General features: G+C 39.2%; 1 protein-coding gene across 2 annotated transcripts in view; it reads right to left on the bottom strand.

The window, feature by feature from the left end:
• USP22 (ubiquitin specific peptidase 22) overlaps nucleotides 1–24,019 on the bottom strand; it is a 105,320-nt gene that overhangs the window by 46,000 nt on the left and 35,301 nt on the right. For both annotated transcript variants that reach the window (XM_024205294.2, XM_024205293.2), the window contains one exon: nucleotides 20,025–20,126. In XM_024205294.2, the coding sequence (XP_024061062.1) occupies nucleotides 20,025–20,126 (102 nt within the window). The remainder of the gene's footprint in view (nucleotides 1–20,024; nucleotides 20,127–24,019) is intronic.

Raw genomic sequence — 24,019 nt, forward strand, 5'->3', positions numbered from 1 at the left:
GCGGCATTCACGTAGCTCTGATGATATCACGACTGCCTCCTTTGTCTTCTGCAACGGAGGCTTTCCCATAGTGTAAAGGGGGAAAATGGTGATCTGTGTATAAACCAATGAGATCAGGTATACTACCAGTCTACGTTGGTTTCAGTTAGGCCAGGCAAGGAGAGAACATCTATGCCCAGTTGCAAGGGAAGGGGACTGGCACAACAAACACAGTTATTTCTAAAGCTCACAGTGTTTATTACTAATTATATAAAGCCCAAGCTAAGGTCACACATTCAGTTAATTCTGCAGCTGAAAAAGCTGTTAAATATTTATGACTGTAATAAACCGATATTGATTTACTGTGCAGTCTCCCAAACTCTAGTCTAATCAATTAGAGTTAACAAAAAAGAGCTCAAGCTAAGGATTTACACTTCAGGCAAAATTTGTTTTGAACCTTTTAGCTGTGTATATCATCTGGCAGAAGAGTGGGAAAGAGAATGGTGAAAACTCCGGGCAATTTAAAGACCACATTTTATTTTATACAAATAAAAATCAAGTTTCCTACTGTCACTTGCTGTTTAGTGCATTTTGCCTGCCTATATTTCAGACATAAAATTATTTTCTTATCTACATATACCACAGGGAAAGCTAGTTACCTGGGACTCTACTCCTTTTAAGACGTTATGGAAGATTTTCATAGTCAGATCTTGTGATTCAGCGAGCATCAAATTGTTGGGAACTCACCTAGCTCGTATGTGTCTGATGTTTTGACGTACCTATACTTTGGATCATTCACTTTATGCTGTCACTTGGAAATGATCTTCCAAGTAAGAAACCTGAGTTCAGATGGATAGAGTTGCTGAAAAGAAACTTTCATCACTTTTGGCAGGCTCTCTTATTAATGTCCGATGATTAAGGGATTTTTAAAAATAAATGGAGGCGGGGAGGGAAATCAAATGCATCTATCTAGCAAATATCCAATGCTAATCAGTCTATGTTTAAACACACCTGACTAATAAAAAGGGTTGAACAGTTTTTCTGGGGGACATTCAAAAGGGAACCAGAAGGGACATCACAGCATAAACTCCCACGTAAGTAATAAGCTCTTCTTGGAAAAGGCAGACCTTCACAATATACCTACTCAAACATTATGCCTCTAGAGCACTGCCCTGAAAGGAACCAGATTGCCAGGCAGACACATTCTGGGTTGCAGGGGAGCAAGGAGTCTTTGTGCCAAGTGGTCTGTGGCCAGGCTTCCCACTCGATCAGGCCAGCCACTGCCATCTGCAGCTGGGTAAACAAGCACGTGTTAGGATCAGTAGAGAGCTGGTAAACTAATCAATCCTTGTCTTTCCTGACAAGGGGCAATTTGGACACTTCTTTAGTTATTAAGCAAGTCATTTCACCTCTCTGCCTCAGTTTCCTTATCTGTAAAATGGGGAATAATGATACATCTCTCTTTTGTAAAGTGTTTTGAGACTGATTGAGGACAAGCGCTATAGAAGAACTAGGTATGATGATTATTATTTTGTGCTCCACATTATTGCTCCCTTAAGTGGCAAGCAAAAACACAGTGAGGACAAAGCTTCTTATGACAGGAGTCATGACTTTGCACCTCTTGCACCTCAATTTAGAATAGAGATTTCACACTTAACAAAAAAGGATAGTGGAGTCAAACAACCCAACCTACAGAGACCTGACTGCACTGACAACCCTGGTAGAGAATCCTCTTGCTTCAGTTTAAATGGCCATGCTTTAGAATACGCATGACTGAAAACACAGAGAAGGCTGATGTCCCAAAGAGTATCCCCCTCTCACTGCATCAGAGAGAAGCTTGCATTAGTAAGAAAATATATATCCATATTCTGCCTGTCTAAATGTTTAGACATCCTGAGAATCTGTCACAATCTCAGAGAACTCCCAAGTTCTCAGAGGCTCCTGCCTGAGTCATCAGTGCACACAAGGTGCTGGAAGATAAGCACAGCACAGAGATTAAAGGGGAGGTACTGGTGTGCCAAGCTTTACTGAGAGTGCAACAATTCCACGCTCTAGACTAGAGGATGCACTAATGTGCCAACATGCAGAGCAGGAGCAGATGTGTCAAATCTCACAGCAGCAGCAGCAGGAGGCCAGGTTCACAGGAGGCACCAATGCACAGCAGTCTCAAGAGAGGAAGTTGATGCAGTGCCAAGCCCCACAGAAGGGATCCTGTCCGACTGAAAGGGCCAATTAGAGTAAAGCTGGGAGCTATAAGACACTAAGTTCCATAGTGGGAGTTGTAATGAACTCCTCTGGAAGCACTCAGCACCAAAGCCATATGAATGCACAAAGATCTAAAAGAGAACCAGTCTTTTCCTACATGCTTCAGCTGGACACTAATCGATACCAACTTGATTCAGGGTCTCCCATTATTGAAACAGGCAGGGGAAGTGGGTATATACATATCTGGAACTCTGAGAACTCAAAATCTTGTGGTGGAAGAATATTCCATCTGCTTATGTCACTGGGACTCAATGTTCTATAGTGATGCATAATGGATCTGCTTGTCTAATCCCTAGAGCATCAAGAGATGGAGTCCACTGGAAGAGAGACAGAACAAATACGAAGCATTGCTACATTCCATGCTGCATCCGGCACCAGAGTAACAACAATAAACATCTTTCAGTGTACCACAAAGGAGTGCATTGAAAGAATCATATGTAAACATTTATATTGCATGAAGCACAGAGATACGATGCAGAATGGGGAAGAAGCCTTAAGGCAATGGTGCCTCTCCATTCAATCTAAGGATGGAAATACACAAGAGTGGATTACAAAAATGGGGGAGTTGAATAACAGTCTGAAGAAACTCTTAAAGCAGCAAAAATTACTGAAATAGGAGCTATCATGTCTCAACCACAATGTAGCCCAATGTTGAATACATCAAAATCCCAGGAACTGCAGCATATAAAAAACAAGTAATTTGGTAATGACAGGGATTCGGGGAAAAGGGATAAAAGATATCCAACTTCAGAGAAGAGAGGCAAGGGGCCAAGGGAGGTGGAGCTGTGATTGTTAGAAGCCAGTGAACAATTCATGTCTAGCTGTTTTGCCAGTCACATTTATAAGGGCTGGCATGTTCTGGGGCCTCTGGGGGTACTTAGACGGAAAGTGCTTAGCAAGGAAAGAGCCCTTAAACAAGTCTGTAGGTGACTCAGAGGGTAAAAAATAAAACTCCAATAACCAAACTTAAAAGCTTGGAGAGTTCCTGCATGATCTACACTGGAGGCAAGAATGAAAATCCTGCGCAGATGGTATCTTTAAAGAACAAGAGTTACTCCCACTAACCTGACAAAATAAAATTCTCATCCACAGCCTTCTTTTTTCTCCCCAATATCACACCATATGCTGCATACAAGTTTCTACCCCCACTCAAAACAGATTTCACGTTTTAATAACTTAAGATGTAGGCTAACTGCCAATGGCTTCTGTACAACAGAAACTATATGCATCCAAATGAATTAATATGCACAAATTATTGCCAGTGATTTGGCACAGAGCAACCAACCAATAATCCACAACACATAAGCCATTCCACATGCTGTTTATACATTTTCCTAGTTCCAGTATATGGCATGTTTACCTTCTGTCCATGAGAGGACAAATGCTAACTGCAGATTTCAAGGAATGGAACAGCAGGTCATGGTAAATAAAATCCAAGACCACTCTCCATCTCAATTTTGTTCTCGCAAGAGCTACTGGTCTAACGGGAAGCTCTGCTCTATATCTAATGACTAGGAACTAACTAGGTTAAAATTAAATGGTCTAATGTTTGTTCCATTTAAAAAAAAATCTAGGAAACTATTGACTCTCATTATGGACATTCTTCATGGTCTGGCCATGATTGGGAGGTAGCGACATATTTATGCTAGATTCAGTATCGGGAAAGGTGGTTTTTAAGGGGATTACTGGAATTTGCAACAGTCTGAAAGTGATGAGAGCAGACAGCAGTGTAAGTATGTTTAAAGAAAAGATTGATGTTTATTTACTCTGGTATACCTGATGAACACAGGCTTTGTCTACCAAAGGCAACAACAATGGATGTGGGGACGTCTGCATGCTTAACGTTCACTATTTGTAATAACGATTATTTTAAAGCTTACGAGGTCCAGTTAATAACACTTTATATATGCACTTGATAATGATCCTTCACCCTCTACATAGACAACTCAGCTGGCAGCTCTTGGTTTTTCTGTTTTTACAAAGTACTCCCAACAATTAAAATAATAAAATAATAATAATAATAAAAACCAATCAAAATAATAAAGATGTCCTAAAAGGCCCAGAATCTAAAACACTGTCCAGTTAAAGTAGTTGAAGCTCCTTAGGTAAAAGTTCAGTGACCAAGACTCAAACTGCCTGCACTCCCTCTGGAAATTGCTCAAACAAATAACGAGGAATGGGTAAATCCTTATCGTTCAATAAAGCTAATAACTAATGCCCAGACAGATGACAGTGCAACAAAGTATAACAGTATCACTGTAAAAATACAACTGAACTGCTTTACCGCTAAATAATCATCTAGTAGACAAATAAATGGATCAACAAGCATTTCACACTTCGAAGTTTTGTTGGCACCTGTGGAAAATGAGGGAGTTAGCTGTATTATTTATGATGAAAATTATACCTGCTCAGTTTGTAGCGCTACCTGCTTGAACTCAAACTTAAGCTGCGGTCTGGCGATATGCAGGAAGCGCAGATGACGACTTTCGATAAGCCAAATCGCCATATTCCAAAAGACAATATACATGTGTATTTCTTTGAAACTTCACCTCCCACTGAAGTCTGGCTGACAACCCCCTACATCGAGGAATAAACTGGTTCTGCCAGGCTCCAGACAGAGAACAAAATGGACTTGGAGGGTAAGCTGTTTTGGAGTGGGGGAGGGGGAAAGGAAAGACAATAAAAGGTGGGCCTCTAGCACACCCAGAGCATGCTGCCAGAGAGCAGTCTTTTCCCCCCACCCCAGAGACAGAGACAACTGAGAAGGACTCACCCAAGATGGCAAAGAAAGTTAAAAGGGGAAATTTGTGTATAAAGTTAGTTTGTTTTTACTTTTTGTTCCATGTGCTATATACCTTTGGGTAAATAAATAATGCCTGATGTTGAAGAAGCTGGTTTTGAGTCACTTTAATCATCTTGCTAATCACTGGTCCCAAGAGGAAAAGGGCTTACAGGTGCCAAACCCAGCTGGGCACATCAGGGTAGCAGTTGGTAAACAGCAAGGCTGGAACCCAGAGATTCAGTCTAAGAGTGGAAGGACTGTGTGGTGCCTCCCAGAGAGGGGTGAAGGTAGTGAAACCTGACTCCAAAAGGGGGCACTCTAGACCAGGAGTGGCCAACCTGTGGCTCCCGAGCCACATGCGGCTCTTCAGAAGTTAATATACGGCTCCTTGAATAGGCACCGATTCCGGGGCTGGAGCTACAGGCGCCAACTTTCCAATGTGTCGGGGGGTGGGGTGGGGAAATTGCTCACTGCTCAACCCCTGGGTCTACCACAGGCCCTGCCCCCACTTCACCTCTTCCTGCCCCCCCCCCCCGAGCCTGCAGTGCCCTCGCTCCCCCCCTCCCCCCGAGCCTCCTGCACATCACGAAATAGCTGATCGGGAGGTGTGGGGAGGCGCTGATCTGCGGAGCTGCCAGTGGGTGGGAGGCCCTGGGAGTGGGGTGGGGGAGCTGATGGGGGCTGCTGACGTATTACTGTGGCTCTTTGGCAATGTACATTGGTAAATTCTGGCTCCTTCTCAGACTCAGGTTGGCCACCCCTGTCTAGACAGACTAAAAGGATTATAAAGTGCAGCCTTCCCTGTAGCTGTGACAGCATCCATGAACTATAAGAATGATGCTTTTGCAATATGTCAGCAGAATCCTATAAAAGGCTTCCAATAACCTCCAGAAATCAAGGGCCAGCAGTCATCAGAAAGTAGAACCTCAGCATTCCCAAGGGAAATGCTATTACAGTATTTTACTTTGGAAAGACTGTCCAACGCCACACTGATCAGCCAACTTGGCTTTCTACTTTAGGTAATAATCATAGATCGGATCCCCAATAATACATCGCTAGGAACTCAGATGATAAATTTGGAGTTAAGCCCGAGTCCTGGACTACCAGTCTACTGCTGTACATGCTGGAGAAGGCTGCCTTCCAAATTATATCCTTTATAACATACATAGGGATTTGAGATGAGGGAGGGCGAGCTAGTAACCACCACAAGTTATAAAATTAAAATGTTTTCTATGCAAATATGCATGACCGTTTCCCAATAGAGGATAACAGAATAACTCAACCTCAATTTCATTCATCTGGTTATTTCACATATAGATCATTTCATGAAGTTCAACCTCACACAGCCTTCAGGAGTTTTAGTAGAGGCAGAAGCCCTTGCAGCAACGTATTTTTGGTTTTTACTCAACTTGCCGCTTGTAATCCCAAATTTCATGCTCTGCAATATATTCTATATAAATATGAACCAAGTCTTCTGATGTCTGTCTCTCTTTACTGGTATCATTTCTCTCTGCTAAAACACATATAAACATCCAAATACTAAAGAAAACTCAATCATAAATAACCTGTACTAGAATTCTTTATAACTTGTATGAAAAACCACTACTCCCAGGAGAGTACTGAACATGCATATATTTTAAAAGAGGTCCTATTAAGATTGCGGTCTTGATTTAAGCCAAACTGTTCTGTGCAGAAGAAAACTGCCTCAAAGTGAAAAACCTACAAAGCAAAGCAGCAGCAAATTAAATCTTCAAGCATGACTCAAACTAAATATTTCTGCCAGAACCCACGTGTTTAGCAAGTCATTTCAAATATTCGTTTCAATGCCAATTTGTTGTCAAGCTCAGACATTTATCCTCAGGCTTCAAAGCTTACTACCCCCTCAAACAGCCCTCCTAGACAATTTGCAAAGTTTTACAGAAAATGGACACTAGCAAATATGTAGGTTTCTTCCCGTAGGGAGCAATTCCAAGAATACCACCTTAAAATGTATCTAATTTCTAGGGGCTGCTAAAAATACTCTTGATCTACAACATTTCAAGACTACCTAGCGACCTCTTTCCCAACCCATTTGCTACTAAGAGAGATAAACAAGAAGAAAAAGGACTGGCAAGATGAACATTGGCCCAACCAACCCACTTTTTTGAGGGCTAGAATGGAGACCATGGTATGTAAAACCCAGAGCTATTACTTGATATAAGAATGTCCACACTGAGTCAGATCAATGGTCCTTCTAGCCCATTATCCTGTCTTTGACAGTGGCCAGTACCAGATGTTTCAGAGGGAGCGAACAGAACACAGTAATTTATCAAGTGATCCAGCCCCTGTCATCCAGATCCAGTTTCTAGAAGTAAGAGGCTTAGGGAGCATGCAGTTAATAATGGTTAAGTCATTTGTAGACCTATCCTCGAACTTCTCCAATTCTTTTAAAAATCCAGTTATTACTTTTGGCCTGCACATCCCTTGGCAAGGAGTTCCACAGGTTGACTGCATGTTGTGTGAAGTAGTATAGTACTTCCCTGTGATTGTTTTAAACTTGCTGCCTATTAATTCCATTGAATGACTCTTGGTTTGTGTTCTGTGAATAGGTTATAACACTTCCTTATTCACTTTCTCCACACCACTCATTTTATTGACCTCTATCATATCCCCCACCAGTCATTTCCCCCCCGCAAGCTGAAGAGTCCCAGTCTTTTTAATCTCTCCTCATATGGAAGCTGTTCCATACCCCTAAACATTCTTGTTGCTGTTCTCTATACTTTTCCAAATTCTAATGCACCTTTTTTGAGATGGGGCAATTGGAACTGCACGCAATATTCAAAGTGTGGACATACCATGGATTTATACAGTGGCATTATGTTATTTTCCATTTTATTTTATTATCCCTTTCCTAGTAGTTTCTAAGCTTTTTTGACTGCTGCTGCACAATGAGCAGATATTTTCAGAGAACTATCCACAATGACTCTAAGATCTCATTTTTGAATGGTAACAACTAATTCAGACCTTATCATTTTGTATCTATAGTTGGGATTCTGTTTTCCAATGTACATTATTTTGCATTTATCAACGTTGAATTTCATCTGCCATTTTCTTAGCCAGTTTTATGAGATCCCTTTGTAAGTCTTTGCAGTTAGCTTTGGACTTAACTATCTTGAGTAATTATGTGTCATCTGCAAACTTTGCCACCTAACTGTTTACCACTTTTTCCAGATCATTTATGAATATGTTCAATAGAACTGGGCCACTTATTCTTACCTTTTGTGTCCTATCTTTAAACCAGTTATTGATCCATGAAGGGATCTTCCCTTTTAGCTCATGACTGCTTACTTTGCTTAAAAACCTTTGGCCAGGGCCCTTGTCAAAGGCTTTCTGAAAGTCCGAGTACACTTGGATCATCCTCGTCCACGTTTGTTGACCTCCTTAAATAATTCTAATAGATTGGTGAGGCACGATTTTCCTTTAGAAAATATTGACTCTTCCCCAACATATTATGGTCATCTATTTGTCTGATAATTCTGTTCTTTACTATAGTTTCAACCAATCTGCCTGGTACCAAAGTTAGGCATACCAGCCTGTAGTTGCCAGGATCACCTTTGGAGCCTTTAAAAAGAAAAATAAGCGTCATATTAGTTATCCATTAGGAACAAAGATGATGTTGGGGTCAATTGGTTTACATTTTAATTTGTTAAAACTCAAACTCTACAACAAATAGTGGGATAAAAGCTCTCGGTGAAGGAATTGGTGTCCTTCCTCCCTTCAGCCAGGGCTGAAAAAGCTGCCACTCAGTTTTCAGCTATAACACTAGCTCTTCAGTCCATCAAGCAAAAGCAGGGGAATAAAGATTTGATACTACTGTTATTTCTAAAAGAGAACAAACTTTTTTGAGGGGGGAAGAGGAGTACAGAAAAACACATACTTTGAGATCATCCTTATACACCAAACAGGATCAGTAAAGAGCAAAAGCATTTCACCGTTACAGTTTACTGACTGCAAAAGTAGATTCAGAAAAAAAATATGTAATCATTTATCATTAGCTTGGTATTTTCTTTTATCAAGCACAATGAGATACACAGAACGGAATAGAGTTCTTTACTAGAGCCACTAACACAAGACTCTCAAATGATTATTTTTTCTTACTCTTCTTTGCATTGGATACAGTAGACCTGACTTTTTTAAAAAGGTTTATATTTAGAAGAAAAAAAAAAGATTTACTGCCTTTTTTTATTTTAAACCTATGAGCAACTGGATCATGATCTTAGCTCTTCCCTGGGTTTTGCTAGACCTAGTAGATGTCAGAGGGATATGTACTGTTCGCTCCTACACCTTAACTGAAGGCAAGAGGGATTCAATATCAAGGCTTTCTTCAAACTATTAATAAATGAAGCCAAATACATACAATTTTTTTTAGATGATTTAGGTCCCAATTCTGCAAGAATTTTAGCACATGATTAACATCAAACAGGGCTACTCACACGCTTAAAGTCAGGCATTGGCTTAAATCCCTTCCTAAATCTCTCTCTCTCTTTCAGTTTCTCATCTCTCTCAGTCTTGCCTCTTCTGAGATCATCATTTAATTAGCTGTCCGGTCATTTCAAGCTTTGTCTATGATACGGAATTTTACAAAAAAGAATTCTCATTGGTGCTACCACTGAGTAGTAAAAAAATCTCTTTCAGCCAGATCCATTCTTACTACCATGTCAATTAAATTTGCTTTAGCAGGTTTAACTAAATGGTAAAAACACCACAGGGCACCAGAGCCTTGTCTACACTAGGGCGATCACTGAACCAATTTTTTGTTAAATTCCTAAGACATGTTGCAGACTATATAGGACACAGCTTTATAATGTAAAATCCAAGAGAACATGTGCGCACGCGTGCTTGCTTGTGTACCCATACACTCTCACCCACCTGCCACTCAGACCTTCTATTTATAATACAAAAGAGCAAAAAGTCCTAATATTTATTTTCTTTTGCAGGTCACCTTTAATATGAATAATTTACTTTCACTCTCCTGGATAAACAGTGTGATTGATTCAGCAGGTACAGCAGCAAAGCAAAGACAGTTTAGATCCTCGAACTTTATTCCTCAGTGTCAGACTGAAATATTTATATCCAATATAAATAAAACAACCCCCACCCCCAAACCCCAGCAATCCCAAATGTTCTGTCTGGACCTATCTTCAGCTCTGTAAGCAATTGGATGTGGAGTCCTGCTTGCTCCAAAACAATCTCTCTCTCTGCCTCCCAAGCAGTCTCTCTTGTGGAACCTCACTGGTCTTCAATCTTCAGCCCTGCTTCTGTTTCTTCTCTTGAGAACTTATCATCAAGGCTGCTCAAGAGTCCCTTTGCCACAATAGCCACGGCCCAACAAACAACACATTGGCTGTGTCATAGGAATTGTGGCAAGGAAGACACATGTAAGCAGCCCTAGTGGTATTGGGGAAACCTGTGTGGATGATTCAGCAGGAATTTATGCATCTAGTCACATCCCCATTTATTCTTTCAGGTAAGACTGTTGTGTGATTTGAATACTTTATCTTCCAAAATCAGGTGAGAAAAACGTAAGGCAAGCTCAGCCAATTCCAACTACAATCCCTATGTTCACTACTTCACCTGCTGAATGAAGACCGCTGAAGTAAGAACAGAAGCATCTTCCTCAACTTCTATCACTTATTTAACTAATTCAGAATAGCCTTCTAATTGCACGCACGCACGCACGCACACTAGTTATTACTTCCATTTCCTCCCCTGGAAAGTGTTGAACTGTGAAATTAAGTTTATAGAAGATTTTGCTTTAAATACATCCACTTCCCACCTTACAAGTACATTCCTGTGCTTCAAATTTTTGCTGTGTAGTTATTTCTTTTCTTCAACCCACCACTGTCTTGAAAGACTGGTTCTCCAATGCAAGGTGCTATTTTTCAGAGCCAAGGAACAGTAAGAAATCCATTACCAAGAAATTGGTCATGTTATGGGTTTATGGTGAAATACAAATATTGTTATTTAGAAAAATTCATGTTCTACTTTCACAGAGTTTTATTTTATAAACTGACATGTTAAAACAACATCTATGGCTTGTTTACAGTTTGGGCATTATAGCAATGGAAGTGATTCATGATGAAAACTAATCCATATTTCTACTAAATGGGAATGAATGAGAATACAAAATAGAGATAAGCACCCAGTTTGCAAAACAAAATCCGTTCTTTTAAAAAAAAAGGACACTGTCAAATAAGTAATTTGCTATAACCTGGAAAACATTATTTCTTTCCCTACCTGCATTTCTAATAGCGTGCAAGGCCACTTTTTCTGTTTACTTCTTTATTTGTACACCAATTTTGCCATCTCAAGAAACACACACAATTCTAGAGAATCATAGAATCGTAGGACTGGAAGGGACCCAGAGAAGTCATCTAGTCCAGTCCCCTGCACTCATGGCAAGACTAAGTATTATAGGCCATCCCTAACAGGTGTTTGTCTAACCTGCTCTTAAAAATCTCTAATGATGGAGATTCCACAACCTCCCTAGGCAATTTATTCCAGTGCTTAACCACCCTGACAGTTAGGAAGTTTTTCCTAATGTCCAACCTAAACCGCCCTTGCTTCAAATTCAGACTATAAGCCTGGCAAAGGTTACTGTAATCGGAAGAGGAAAGCATAAACACTGGTCCCTTATAGAAGTCAAGGCATTGTGCTCATGTTAGTGTGTCCAAAAAAAGCTCATGAGGTACTAAACTCTGCATTTTAATAAGCGGTGAGATCAAATATGAAGAGACGTGCATGTCCTGGTTTCTGCTACAAAATTCTGGATTACTTTAAAATGCAGGAACAAATAAATGCTCATTTGCCTTAAAAAGTGATGATGCAAAGGTGTCATCAACTGCTAGATGTAATTTCCCTGTAACACTGTAGCATTAATAAGCTATGTCAAGAAAAGATAACCAAGTTAAACAAACTAAATATCAAGCGTTTCATTTGGGAAAAATGCTTGTTCATCTCAAAAGATTAACATCTAATTTAAAAAGGCTAAAATTATTTTTTTCTTCAGCTCAATTTATAACAGTAGATGGTAATGCAGTGATTTACAAACATTCTTTATGAAAATTCAATGCAATATTTCTGATAGTCCGTAAAGAACTCATCATAGTACGGGGGCTGGCTGTTTCCCTTTCCCCAGACAGTACGGCATGCTTTTCTACCATTACTATTAGTTTAAGATGGGTGCGTGTCTCTCTCTCTATCTCCGCCCCCACTATGCTTGGTATGCCTACAGCTGAAGAAATGGCTCACAATTCTATTTGCTTAAAAACTGTTTGCTTAGATGGATCTCCTACTGGAGATTAGTAGCCTACTTAATATTTTATTTGAATGATTAAAAAGGCCCCACCACAAACTAGGTACAGATGTGAGAACAGAGTTTGCAGTAAGATACCCTTCTCTAACTTTTGAAGTTTAATTTGCTCGTAAACTACCATGATGGATGTCCTGATGAATTAATCTGTTTCCAAAGTTCAAATAAAAGCCTGAATTCTATAAAAGTCTCCTCCTTCACCCCTTGGGGATAAAGTTGGACTACTGTCGTTTCTCATGATATAAATCAAATGAAGAGACAGCATTCAACATTTACCAGACACGGCAATCCTCTTCACTGAATATAAACATTTCTCATTTCAACAGTGAAACCATATCTTTACTTTTGTCTGGTTGTTGGAAATCTTTTCCAACAAAAATCACAATCACATGGTGAAAAGAATGCTATCTTGTAGAGTTGAGTTTATGCAAGTGCACAAAAATACTATGCACAAGTTTTGAGACATTATGATTCCCTAGTTTTTGTTTTTTTGGCACTTTCACATCACTTTTGTGCCCACATTCTATATACAACAAATAGAAACTAAAAATAATCTTGGTGATACCTCTGAATTAAATTTCTTCTCATATCTTTTTTTCATTCTAAACTGAACAAGGTGCATATTTACATCAGAGCTAGGTGGTATTTTGTTTGCTCTGTGCCCACTTCGCATACTGCAAAATAAGGTGAACTCTGAGGTGAACAGGGCTAACATCTATCAGAGATTAACATAAATGCACATGAAAATGTATGCTTTTCTGTAACAATAATGTCAATTAACTGTCAGATTCACCCACATGAATATAATGATCCTGAAGGAAAAGTTCTCCCATAACTTTGATTTATCTGTAACCTGTAAATAGAAATCTATAAACCGCACCATTAACATGTGAGATTACACGAGATACCTGAATAGTTTCCAGAGGGTCATCAGATTTGGCAACCAAGGTGAAGTGCATTCAAATGACCAAAGAAATATAGGGATTCTGTTTAACAGCATAGGTGGGAGTTCTCCTTTTACAAACTGTTAAGAAAATTTTTTCTAGAAGCAACAAAATCTTTTTGAACGTCTAAAGCAGCTACTTGGGTTTTTCCTTCACCGATGGCTGCTCAACTAGGTTTACTGCTGTAGTTTACTTTCAGAAAGCCTTTCTACACATTATACATGTGCCTTTTTGAGTAAACAAAAAAAAAAACTTTAAATTTTTTTGTTTATTTTGAACAGGCTTTTTTACTTCATACTGCAATACTCAAAGTTGGTGGGAGGACATAAATATTCGTGGAAAGAGAACATTGCAGACAGTGAACAGGCCCCCCCCCCCCAACAAAATAAAAATTCATTTTCTGCCTTTAGACCTTTCCCTGAGGGCAAAGGAATGTTTATTTTATAAAACATTTATCGGTGTATTTGATGCTGTATCACAGGATATTTTAGGATTGGTTAATTAACATAGGGAATAATTATCAGTTTTCCAGATAGATGGTGGGTGTAGTTACAAGATAAGATGCCTTGATAGTATTTATGCAAGAGGCATTTATTTGGGTAGCACTTAAGAGGACATTATGCACCCCATTTTGACTGATTCAAAATGTTATTTAATCTGACAAAGCAGAGAACTGAAATCCATTTTAAATGCATTTCATGGGCGGTCACATTTCAAATATGTACTCACTAATGTGTCCAACTCACAATTAAAATTTAAACCAGTGTTAAAAGTTCTGTGCTGTGTCAGAGTGTTTCCACTCCCCTTTTCCATCTGCGCTAGTTTAAGAAGTCTTAGACCAAAAAGCAAGTACACCAAAAAGATAGCACATTCACAAAATACTTTAAAGTATTAATGTAGTCCACAACATCTTCAAGTCTTCTCTAGTTAGGCCCTTGTGCACGGCTGCTCATGCATAGTTTATGTAACACTGAAAGATAAAGCAATGTTTCTGGTAGCTTGTCTAGAGAACCAGAAATAATTTCCAGGCCACTGTTCATCTCCCTTTGCCACCTTTACACTGAAGCACTACTGCAATATTTATTCCACTCATGCCTCTCTTTCTCACGTCATACTGCTCGGTGTCACACAGCTGCAAAAACCACCTGCCACTGCGATGTAGCTATTGTTTGTGTCACCTCCCCCACTCCCCATCATTCTTTCTGAAAAGGATTTGCTCATTCTGCTCTAAAGGCTCCCCCCTCTGCCCTTTTGCAACACTGAAAATGGGAATCCCAGGTGGCTCTAGCTAGCTAATTATCCATGTGCTTTTAGAGTCTAATTCTTTCTACTGGTAATGTAGCAGAGTCTTCAGCCACAAAGTCATTTCATATGCTAATTAGAGACAGGCTAGCTAATACCTCAGTAGGAGTACTAATCTTTTGTGGGTACTAATGATATGAGAACAAGATGAGCGATGAAAATGGCCCCCAAAAGATGCTACATCTCCCTCCCACCCAGACCACCCCCATAATAAAAACCTCTCTTGTATATCTGATTGTAATAGTATGATGGGCTAGCTGAGTGCAGTGTCTTCATAGAGCAACACGAGACAGACTTAAAAAATTGAGTTTTCCCTTGTATGTCTGGAAAAAAAAATTCCAATAGTGGCATTATCGAAATTTTATCATACACAAATTGTCCTTAAGGATCTTCTGGTGTAATTAGCATGTCAGAAGTTTATCAAACCAGTAAATCTTGAATCCAAAACCAAGATGTTATTTAATTCTGCAAAGACTAAATAATGACTATCAGCATTTCAAGTTTGCAGACTCACCCTATGTATTCTAGGTCTACTGTACTGCCTGTCTAATCTAGATTAGATCCTTAGGGCGGGGACCATGTGTCATTATTTGCATCAGCACCTGAGCTCACTGTTGGCACTTAAGCAATTTGTCCCAAAGTCACTTCACAGACAGGCAAATGCAACCGTGAGGATGATTCTTTGGTGAACATCCAGAAAGCAAGAACCAATAAAAGCTTAGGATTCTCTAGCCTGCACCACTACTAGAACTATTTTAATTTGTAGTGGAATCTGCACAATGGCACAAAAGTGATTCAGCAAAATATTTACCGTGTGTATATTCATTGTTAGGAAGCATTCTCTGGTGAGAGAGATACAGCTATCCAGTTTGAAGAAAAATCAGAGAGACTGTAGTGCCGGTGAGATCCAACAAATCTCGGAGATCAGTCTTTTCATGATGTATAAAAGAGGTTCTTTACACACTACTTGTCAAAATTTTCAAGTTGCTATGTACAAGGAAATATAATTTTATTTTGACTGAAATAAAAGGGAGCATTTCCACTGGTGAATTATTAGTTCTCAGTAATAAAAAACTCATTTTATGGCAGTTCATTCTACATAGTTAATTTATGGTGCCAGTGAAAGACTAAGAATATTGCTGTTGTGCAGAAATTCAGAAAAACTAGTGCACAGAGCCAGTTGGCTACTAAAGAGGCCACAAAAGGTCATTTCTCAGCAATACAAGACAAGAATAGGAAAATAACTTGCAGTGCAAAGCAGACTTTGCAGGGAGTTAAAAATCCACATGACTCTGGAGTGATGTTGTTTTGAAGACTAATGGTGTAAAACCTAATGGGAAGCCACAAATATGGTTATTTTAGACCTCTGAACCAGCTCCAGTACATTACAATCCATGTTAGTGGAGTTCTCACTATGGGGGAAACCCTATGGCAAGCCCTCTTTTCAAAATTCTCCCATGGATAACCCACAAATGTACATATTTTTCCAAGCTATTCCAAGTCTGTATTGTCTTGGATTCCAGGAATACCATGCCATCCTCATTAGTTACAGTACAAGTATACCTCAGTTAAAGCTATACAGAACCAGTATCAGAGGTGCAGTAAGATGAGGCACTGAAACATAAACCCTTGTATCAGAGGCCCAGTATGAGGCCTAAGGCCTGAACTAAGGTAATGGTCAAGACTTTGCTAACATAAAGCAAAGTTAAACTGTGAGCCAGAGGCAGGCCCTGCTCACAGAAGCTGGCAAGGAAAGGGGGGATGTTGCAAAAATACACATACCTAAAAAGGTACCAGAACGCTTGGATACTTGCACAATCCACAGAGATAAAAAGGAACAGGCTGATCCATCCTAAAGATGGGCAAAAGGGTAATATGATGGAGAGAGTTGTTTTGTTCGAACCAACATGTACAAGGTGAGAGGCGGCACCTTACTGCGTAGAGGGGCTGTACCTTGCTACGTAGAAGGGTTGCACCTCAATAGGTCAGGATTGATGTGTAACTTGTTTGTACCTGTGTATAAGAATACATCCCTGGGGCGGTGTCTTTGTCTGGCCTAGGGGACAGTGGAGTGTCCCGCCACTGACTGAGCTGTGTCCATTGTCAGGGGCACATATTCGTAGTATGTCCTGTAGAGTCTGCTGGAAACTATTACTGTGCTTCGTTTGACAATAAAGCTGGCCGGATGCCTTCGTACCTTATCGGAGTCTGTGGTCATTGGGGGTTTTCTCGGGGTCTGTTGCGCCAGTGATCTGCAGAGCCCGGGCAGCACACAGAGGGAACACATGCACGCAGCCGACTGTTATCAACATTGAACAGAGCAGAGCACCACATCGGTGGCATCTGACAACAAGAGGCTCAATAACCATTTCAACATGTCATACCTGAGAATTTAAAAAAATCCAAAATGCAATTCCCATAATCCAGCTGGGCATACACCAGGAGGAAGGGAGAGGGGGAGAAAGCAAGTATCTGCCTTTTTTCTTTTAAAATCCGCTTTACAAAAAGGTAAAAGACATTTGGTTAGTCTAAACTGGATTCTCCATGTAAACAGAATCAATCAATAGGCTTGCGACGTTTACAGCTGATTATCAGCGTAAGTTTCATTATCAGAGCCAATACAATCAGACATCTATGCATGTTCTCTGCCTCATTTATCTACCTCAGAAGATGAAACAGATGTCTATTATGGATCAATAAAGACCTGATGACTGAAGAAATGAGCATCAGAAAAGAGAAATGGGAATGTCCAGGTAACTGCAGCATTTCAGTCTGCACACAGGTATATATTTAGCAATAGGCTGGGGATAGAGAGAAAAAGCTTAAGGACAATGACAATTTTTTTTCAGTTAAACCCCCAATGTATTTTTGTGAAAGAAAGCAAGTCTTTTGCTTTTAACTGTAGCCCAAAACTGCATTAAGTCTCTTGGGTGCTTTGATATTTTTCTCTTTTTAAATCTTGGCATACAGACAGCTCCAGGGCTCAGTAGGAGAAATTATTAAAAGCATGCCTGCAGAAGTAAAGACATCAGTCATTGCCCTTATCCCCTGTGTTTCATGAGTACTTTCCCCCCCATGCTGTGTGTATAAGATTTCATGCAGTCAGAACCATCCCTTTTAACAGACTGAAAAATTAAAAGTCTTTTAAGAATCAGCATCTCATTCCATCAAAATGGAAAGAGAAACAACATCCAAATATGTTTCATTGTTCAGAAAGGTCAGATGCACCTTAACATTTTATCAAATCCACTTTCATTTGTCCTGTAGAATTCATTTAGCCAAATAACTGGTAATATAGTTCTTATACAATGTATTACAGTTTCATAAAAAAATCACGTCCCAAAATGAACAAGCAATAGAGAGAACAAACCAGCTCAGTTTAGAGCACTTTCCTAGGCTGCTTGAAGTGTCCAAGGCCCAGGTGTGTTTCAACCCTTTTTTCTGCTCTGCTGTTGCAAAAATAGATGTCCTTTCTTTGACATTACTCTTCTATCTCCAGATCTTGACTTCCTTTCTTGAAGTCACATTATTGCTTCTCAATCCAGAGTTTCAGGTACTATATACATGTATTGCATTGTTTATGCACTACTGTGCTAGAAACATGTATATAAAACTATTTTATTCATCATTACTCCCAAAGAATTTTGGAGGGTGAAAAGGTGTGAACATTAGATGATACACTTTATTACAACATAATGCTTACAGTAGTTTTGAAAAATGAGGCAAAATTTAAGGACTTCACAAACTGCTTCCTGCTTCCAGTGACTATAGCACAGATTTTTAAAGGAATCTTAGTCATTGCGCCGCTGAGCGCTACAACACCTAATTGACTCAGTCTCATTTCCAAAAGTGACTTAGGCACTTAAGAGTCTAAGTTATATTGATAGACAATGGAACTTAAACTCCTAAGTCACTTTTGAAAATGAGACTTAGGCATTGCAATGCTGAACAGAGCAATGCCTAAATACCTGTAAAAATCTGGGCCTATGGTTATCATCCTAATCTCAGAAATCTTCATAACTGAATGTTAGCATGCATTAAACTATAAAGAAAACACAGCCACAGGATTATTACTGACCAGATTAGTCATCATTAGAGCTGGTCAGGCAGTTTTGAGGAAAAACAGAATCTACATTTTGTGAGAACTTCTGCATATTTTCTCCTCTCTTCCCCAGCTGTTTCCCAACCATCTCTCATTATGCCTGCATATCAGATAGTTCTTGGCTCCAAAGTGAGCCAACTAACTTTGTGTGCTATAAAATTTGATTTGTACAGAATGGTCCATTCTCGCCTTGGAATCTGTGAAACTAGGAACTGAAATCTAAAAAATAAGCTGGAGAACAGACGATGTGATTTGGGTTCAAAATGGGGTCCTTCAGACTCATTTCTGGAGTTTTCAACATAGAATCATAGAAATGTAAGGCCAGAAGGGACCTCAAGAGATCATCTAGGCCATCCCCTTGTGCTGAAGTAGGACCAAGTATACCTAGACCATTCCTGACAGGTGTTTGTCTAGCCAGTTCTTAAAAACCTCCAATGATAGGGATTCCACAACCTCCCTTGGTAACCTATTCCTTAAAGTTAGGAAAAACTTTATAATATTAACATAAACCTCTCCTGCTGCAGACTAAGACAATTACTTCTGGTCTTACCTTCAGTGGACATGGAGAAAAATTGTTTACGGTCCTTTTTATAACACTATAGACGATTATATTAAAGACCTATTAGGTCTGCCTTCAATCTTCTTTTCTCAAGACTAAACATATCCATTTTTTTTAACCTTCCTTCATAGTCAGATTTTCTAAACTTTTTATCATTTTTGTTCCTCTCCTCTGGATCCTCTAAAGTAGAAGGAAAGAAGTCAAAGCTCCCATCTGGTAAAAAGACTGAAGCTCCCATTTGGTAAAAGACCAAAGCTCTCAAGTGAAAGGAAGATGTAATTTGGGCTATGTCTGAACAAGAGAATTTCCATTGGTGCAACTGCCTTGGTGGTAGCACTAATGGGAGCTCTCATGTAGATTAGTTCTCGCAGCTCCCAGTGTTTTTACCACGTCAATTAAAACTTCAACTGAACTGGTGGTACTGTCAGTGGGGATTTTTCCCCCATAGAATTTCCTAGTATACACAGGGTTTAAGAGTCTCCTAACTTTGAAGGTCTCCTATGGAAATTACTATCTTCAGTATCTGAAATGACACAGCACACACCCTTCTATAGAGAAGAGAGGATGGAAGTCAGTAAACAACGTTCATTAAGATGACATGACACATTTAAAAAGAAAATCAATTGTAAGACACAACCTGAGAACATGCATTTAAACCTTGAAAGGCAAGAAAAACATCACGGGGCTTTGAAAGAGCAATTGGCGGAGAAATCATCTGAGAAACTGTTTCCTTGACTTACCTATGGTGCAATTTGTGGTTATTTTTCTCCGCTTGGGGTTGTGTCGTAGCAATTCTAACTCTCGTTTGGTTGGCTCCCATGTTGAATACTTCTCTCCAATGCCTGAGCAGATGAAAAGAAAGTTTCAGGGTGCTGTTAGCTAGAACAGCTGAAAGGAAACTTTCAAGAAAAGGTTGTGATGCACTGTCCATTAAGTTGGATTCAGTATACAAAAAACTACAATAGCCAGCTTGCTTTTTATTACTGTTCAGAAAGGCAGCAATTGACCTTGACAATATGTTCCCATAAACATGGGCTAAAAGCACACAAAAGCAGTTACTTGTATAGAATTCCTATCTATCTGTTTCCAAGTAACAGTCTTTCCACCAAATGGATGAAAAAACCTCCAATTAAAAAGAACCCCAGCATGAAGGCCAATCCAGTGTTATTTATTGTTTCAAGTGTCCATGATTTTCTTTGGGCTCAAAGGGGTCATATTGCCAGCACAACCGCATGTCTTGGGGCTAAGCACAGATTGGCTGAGATATAGGGCAACGTAGACAATTGTCCCCACATCTCTTCAATGAAATGACAAATATGGTAAATAAGGCAAAATAGATCCAACGTACCGGACAGCTACAGCCTTACTCTTAATAGATGCAAAGCAGGTTTTAGAGGATTTGGAAGATACTTAATAGTGTATTCCCTCATCACATATTAGGGGGTATGCTGCTATAACTCTCACTATGCCATTATAGTATCGGGTAAAAGCAAATAGAGACTCTAGTAGAATGAAGGTCGAATACTCTAACGTTCCCCAGAAATATAGTCAGACGTAGTGGTTTTTTTTAATTTAACTCCCCACTACCCAGAGAAAAACCTTATTTTCTCTAGAGCCATAGTTGAAATTTGTCATATTAATTATTTTCTTAAAATGAAAGCCCCCAATGCTATGTTTCAAAAACGTTTATTTTGTTTGGGGGACTGGGGGGGGGGGGGGGGGGGGTCAGGAGAGCCAGTAATCAGCAGAACAGATTAGATGTGGGCACAGAGGTGTCTACAGTATCATCTGAAATATGAAAACTACAGCAACAATAAAAGACCCAAGAGCTGACCAGCTAAAGGCTGCTGCAGCATTCTATGCAGCAAAGAGAGAAATTGCTATGCAAGGCCAGTTATAGTAAGTCACAAAAGCATTTTGGCATTAAAAAAAAAAAAAGGACAGGCAATCTATTCTAAAATTGAGGATTAAAGTCAATTAGAGTTCATCTTATTCTGTGCAGAATGCATATCGATGAAACAGTACTGTGCTAGAGAAAATAAATTATAAATCATACACATGAAAAGAAGGAGAGTAGAAAATGTAGCTGGAGGCTTACACATTCTGCATGGTACATGTTTCATTTTTAATAGCTCTTTGATCTTCATTTTCAGAAATAGCTCTGCCTGTCAGAAGTTACCCATCCAAAATGTCTGAGTCATAGTTACTCTTGACCCTCAAGGTTCCTGCATATGACTGAGGTCTCATTCTTGGATTCATGAGGACAACAAACTTCAAATCTACGTAGATTCATAGATCTCTTTACTATATTTGACTCAACAATTTTTAATGAAAGAGCACAAGAACTAACAAACACCCCTTCCCTTTCCCCAAGGTTCAGCATTAATGGAAAATACAAGGAAAATAAAAAGGGAAACTAATTACCATGTAACAGATTGAGGAGATTAAACAGCTGCAATGCTTTGAATACACTATACAGTATGCACAGGCAAATGCTGAATGAAGCAGCATTACAGAGACACACATATGGACAGTCCACATATGACAGAACATTGGCTTGCAACAAGCTTTTCAATAGACAGCTTCAGCAAATCTTTTCAGATTAACAATATTTCTGTATTAATTTATAACAAACGGTTTTGCAAGCAAACTGTCAGAATTTTATATTATTTCCAACGTTTTAGTACTATCAGCTATTGGACTGGCCAGTTGCAAGCCTGGTAACTCTAAAATTCAGTTATGCTACAATTTAAAAATGACCAAGCCAATTTAGTATAGTTTGTCAATAGGTACTGTACAGGACTTTGGTTAATTGTTTAATGGGACTGTTCAAAAAATAAACAAACACATCCAATATGTAAAATATTGGTTTATTGCATAAGAGTGAAAATATTAACACTAAAGCCCCAATCCTGCACACAAAAGTGGCTTAACTTTATGCATGTGAATAGTCCCACACAAGTCAATGGAACTATTTATACGTATAAAGTTAAGCATGTTGCGTGAGTGTTTGTAGGTTTGGGATCCAAGTGCTTAATAGCGAATCTGAGTCCTCAAGTAATTTTAAAGTAGTCAAGGTAAATAAAAGAGATCTGACAGCTTTGCAGGATTCTGGGTGAAGCAATCAAGTCTTGTTTAAATAGTAATTAAAAAAAACAAACCACACACACAAAAGTTAAATGCCAGGACAAACATCAAGAGCAAAACAGGTGTGACATCTCTCTTACAGGAAACCTCTCATCAGAAAGGTCACAAGTTTTGTTCCGCATTAGAGTTTAAAGCAGAGATAGGGAGCTGAAGGAAGCAGATTCAAAGATTTCCTGTTCCCTTTACATTTATTCTTTTTATAAAATGTAAGGAGAAAATTGAGGTGTGCCCCCAAAACATGTGGAAAGATTGATTCCACTCTTTGGCAGTGGTTCGCATTTTTTCCAGGAATGGCGGGGCAGGGGCATGAAAATACACAAGAGTGCACTAACATCTGCAACATGAACAATCTTAAATAGACTGAAAATCTCAAGGCATGTACAAATTACCACTTATGGTTAAGGGCAGTGTTTCCCAAACTTGGGACGCCACTGGCGTAGGGAAAGCCACTGGCGGGCCGGGCCGATTTACCTGCCGCGGCTCCCACTGGCACAGGTAAAACAGCTATTTAGAATTGCATCTTGGCATATGAGATCTTGAGCTCTCCATTCAGGAATCGTTTTAAAGTTTATTTAGGTATTTTAATGAATGGCCATATATCTAGGTATTTAGAGTTTTCAGAAGCTTTATTGGGTTCTAGTTTTTTAAATTAAAAAAAAACCCACCTTATTTTGCAAGCACTCTTTAATACAGATTAATGACTTTGGTATTCTGAAGTAAATCCAGATTTTGAACATTAGTTAGGAGGTGAGACACACAGAATACCCAAATACATTTTCTTCTCCTCACCATTAAATATGCAAACATTCAATACTTGAGAAATATGGGAGAATTACAACATTAACACTGTTTTGTTGCTCATAGTTGCATCTAAGAATTGAGGATTTAATCTTGAACTATGGCTGGACTTGTGTGTCTGGCTACCCAGAACGTCCTGTCTTCAAACTTGTTCTGATATTATTCCAGTGTTTCCAACTCTAAAAATTTTAATCACAAGTCTTGTGATATTTGGCGTTTTTCTCTTTTCCTGGAGTCATGTTATTACATTAGAATCTCAGCCTTCTTTTAAAAAGTTTCTAGCTCTCATGATTGTGGAGAAAAGATTGAAAATGTGAACTCTAAAGACACAAAAACCAGAAGGCAAACCTGAATTTACTATTCTTAAACTTCTGCAATTTTAAGCCCATCTCATAATTTGAAGTGTGCAGTGGAGGATGGAGACATTCAAACAGTTTCTGAGCAGTATTGTTAACTCTAGCATTCTATTTGGAGATTATTTATAACTCTGCTGTCTTTTAAATGACATGAACCACTGTACAGTGCAGGTTCTTGTGGATGGGGAGAAGACAATTCTCTACTGTCCCTCCAGTATGCATGTGTTTTCAGCATTCCTCAACAAATGTCTGATAAGTGAATTGCATCACAAAGGAAAGTTACAAAATTGAACATTTTAAATGGAGAGTCCTATGCCACAGCTTTAAAGAAAATATCTATACTGCATATTCCTGTAATTTAAATTCAGGAACAGAAGTAGCTACATTTTATATCTTAACAATTTATTCCTGTTTTGGACTCCTGCGTCTGAAAA

This window comes from Terrapene carolina, unplaced genomic scaffold, assembly GCF_002925995.2.
Source record: "Terrapene carolina triunguis isolate 2854851 unplaced genomic scaffold, T_m_triunguis-2.0 Scaffold93, whole genome shotgun sequence".
NCBI classification, from domain to species: Eukaryota; Metazoa; Chordata; order Testudines; family Emydidae; genus Terrapene; species Terrapene triunguis.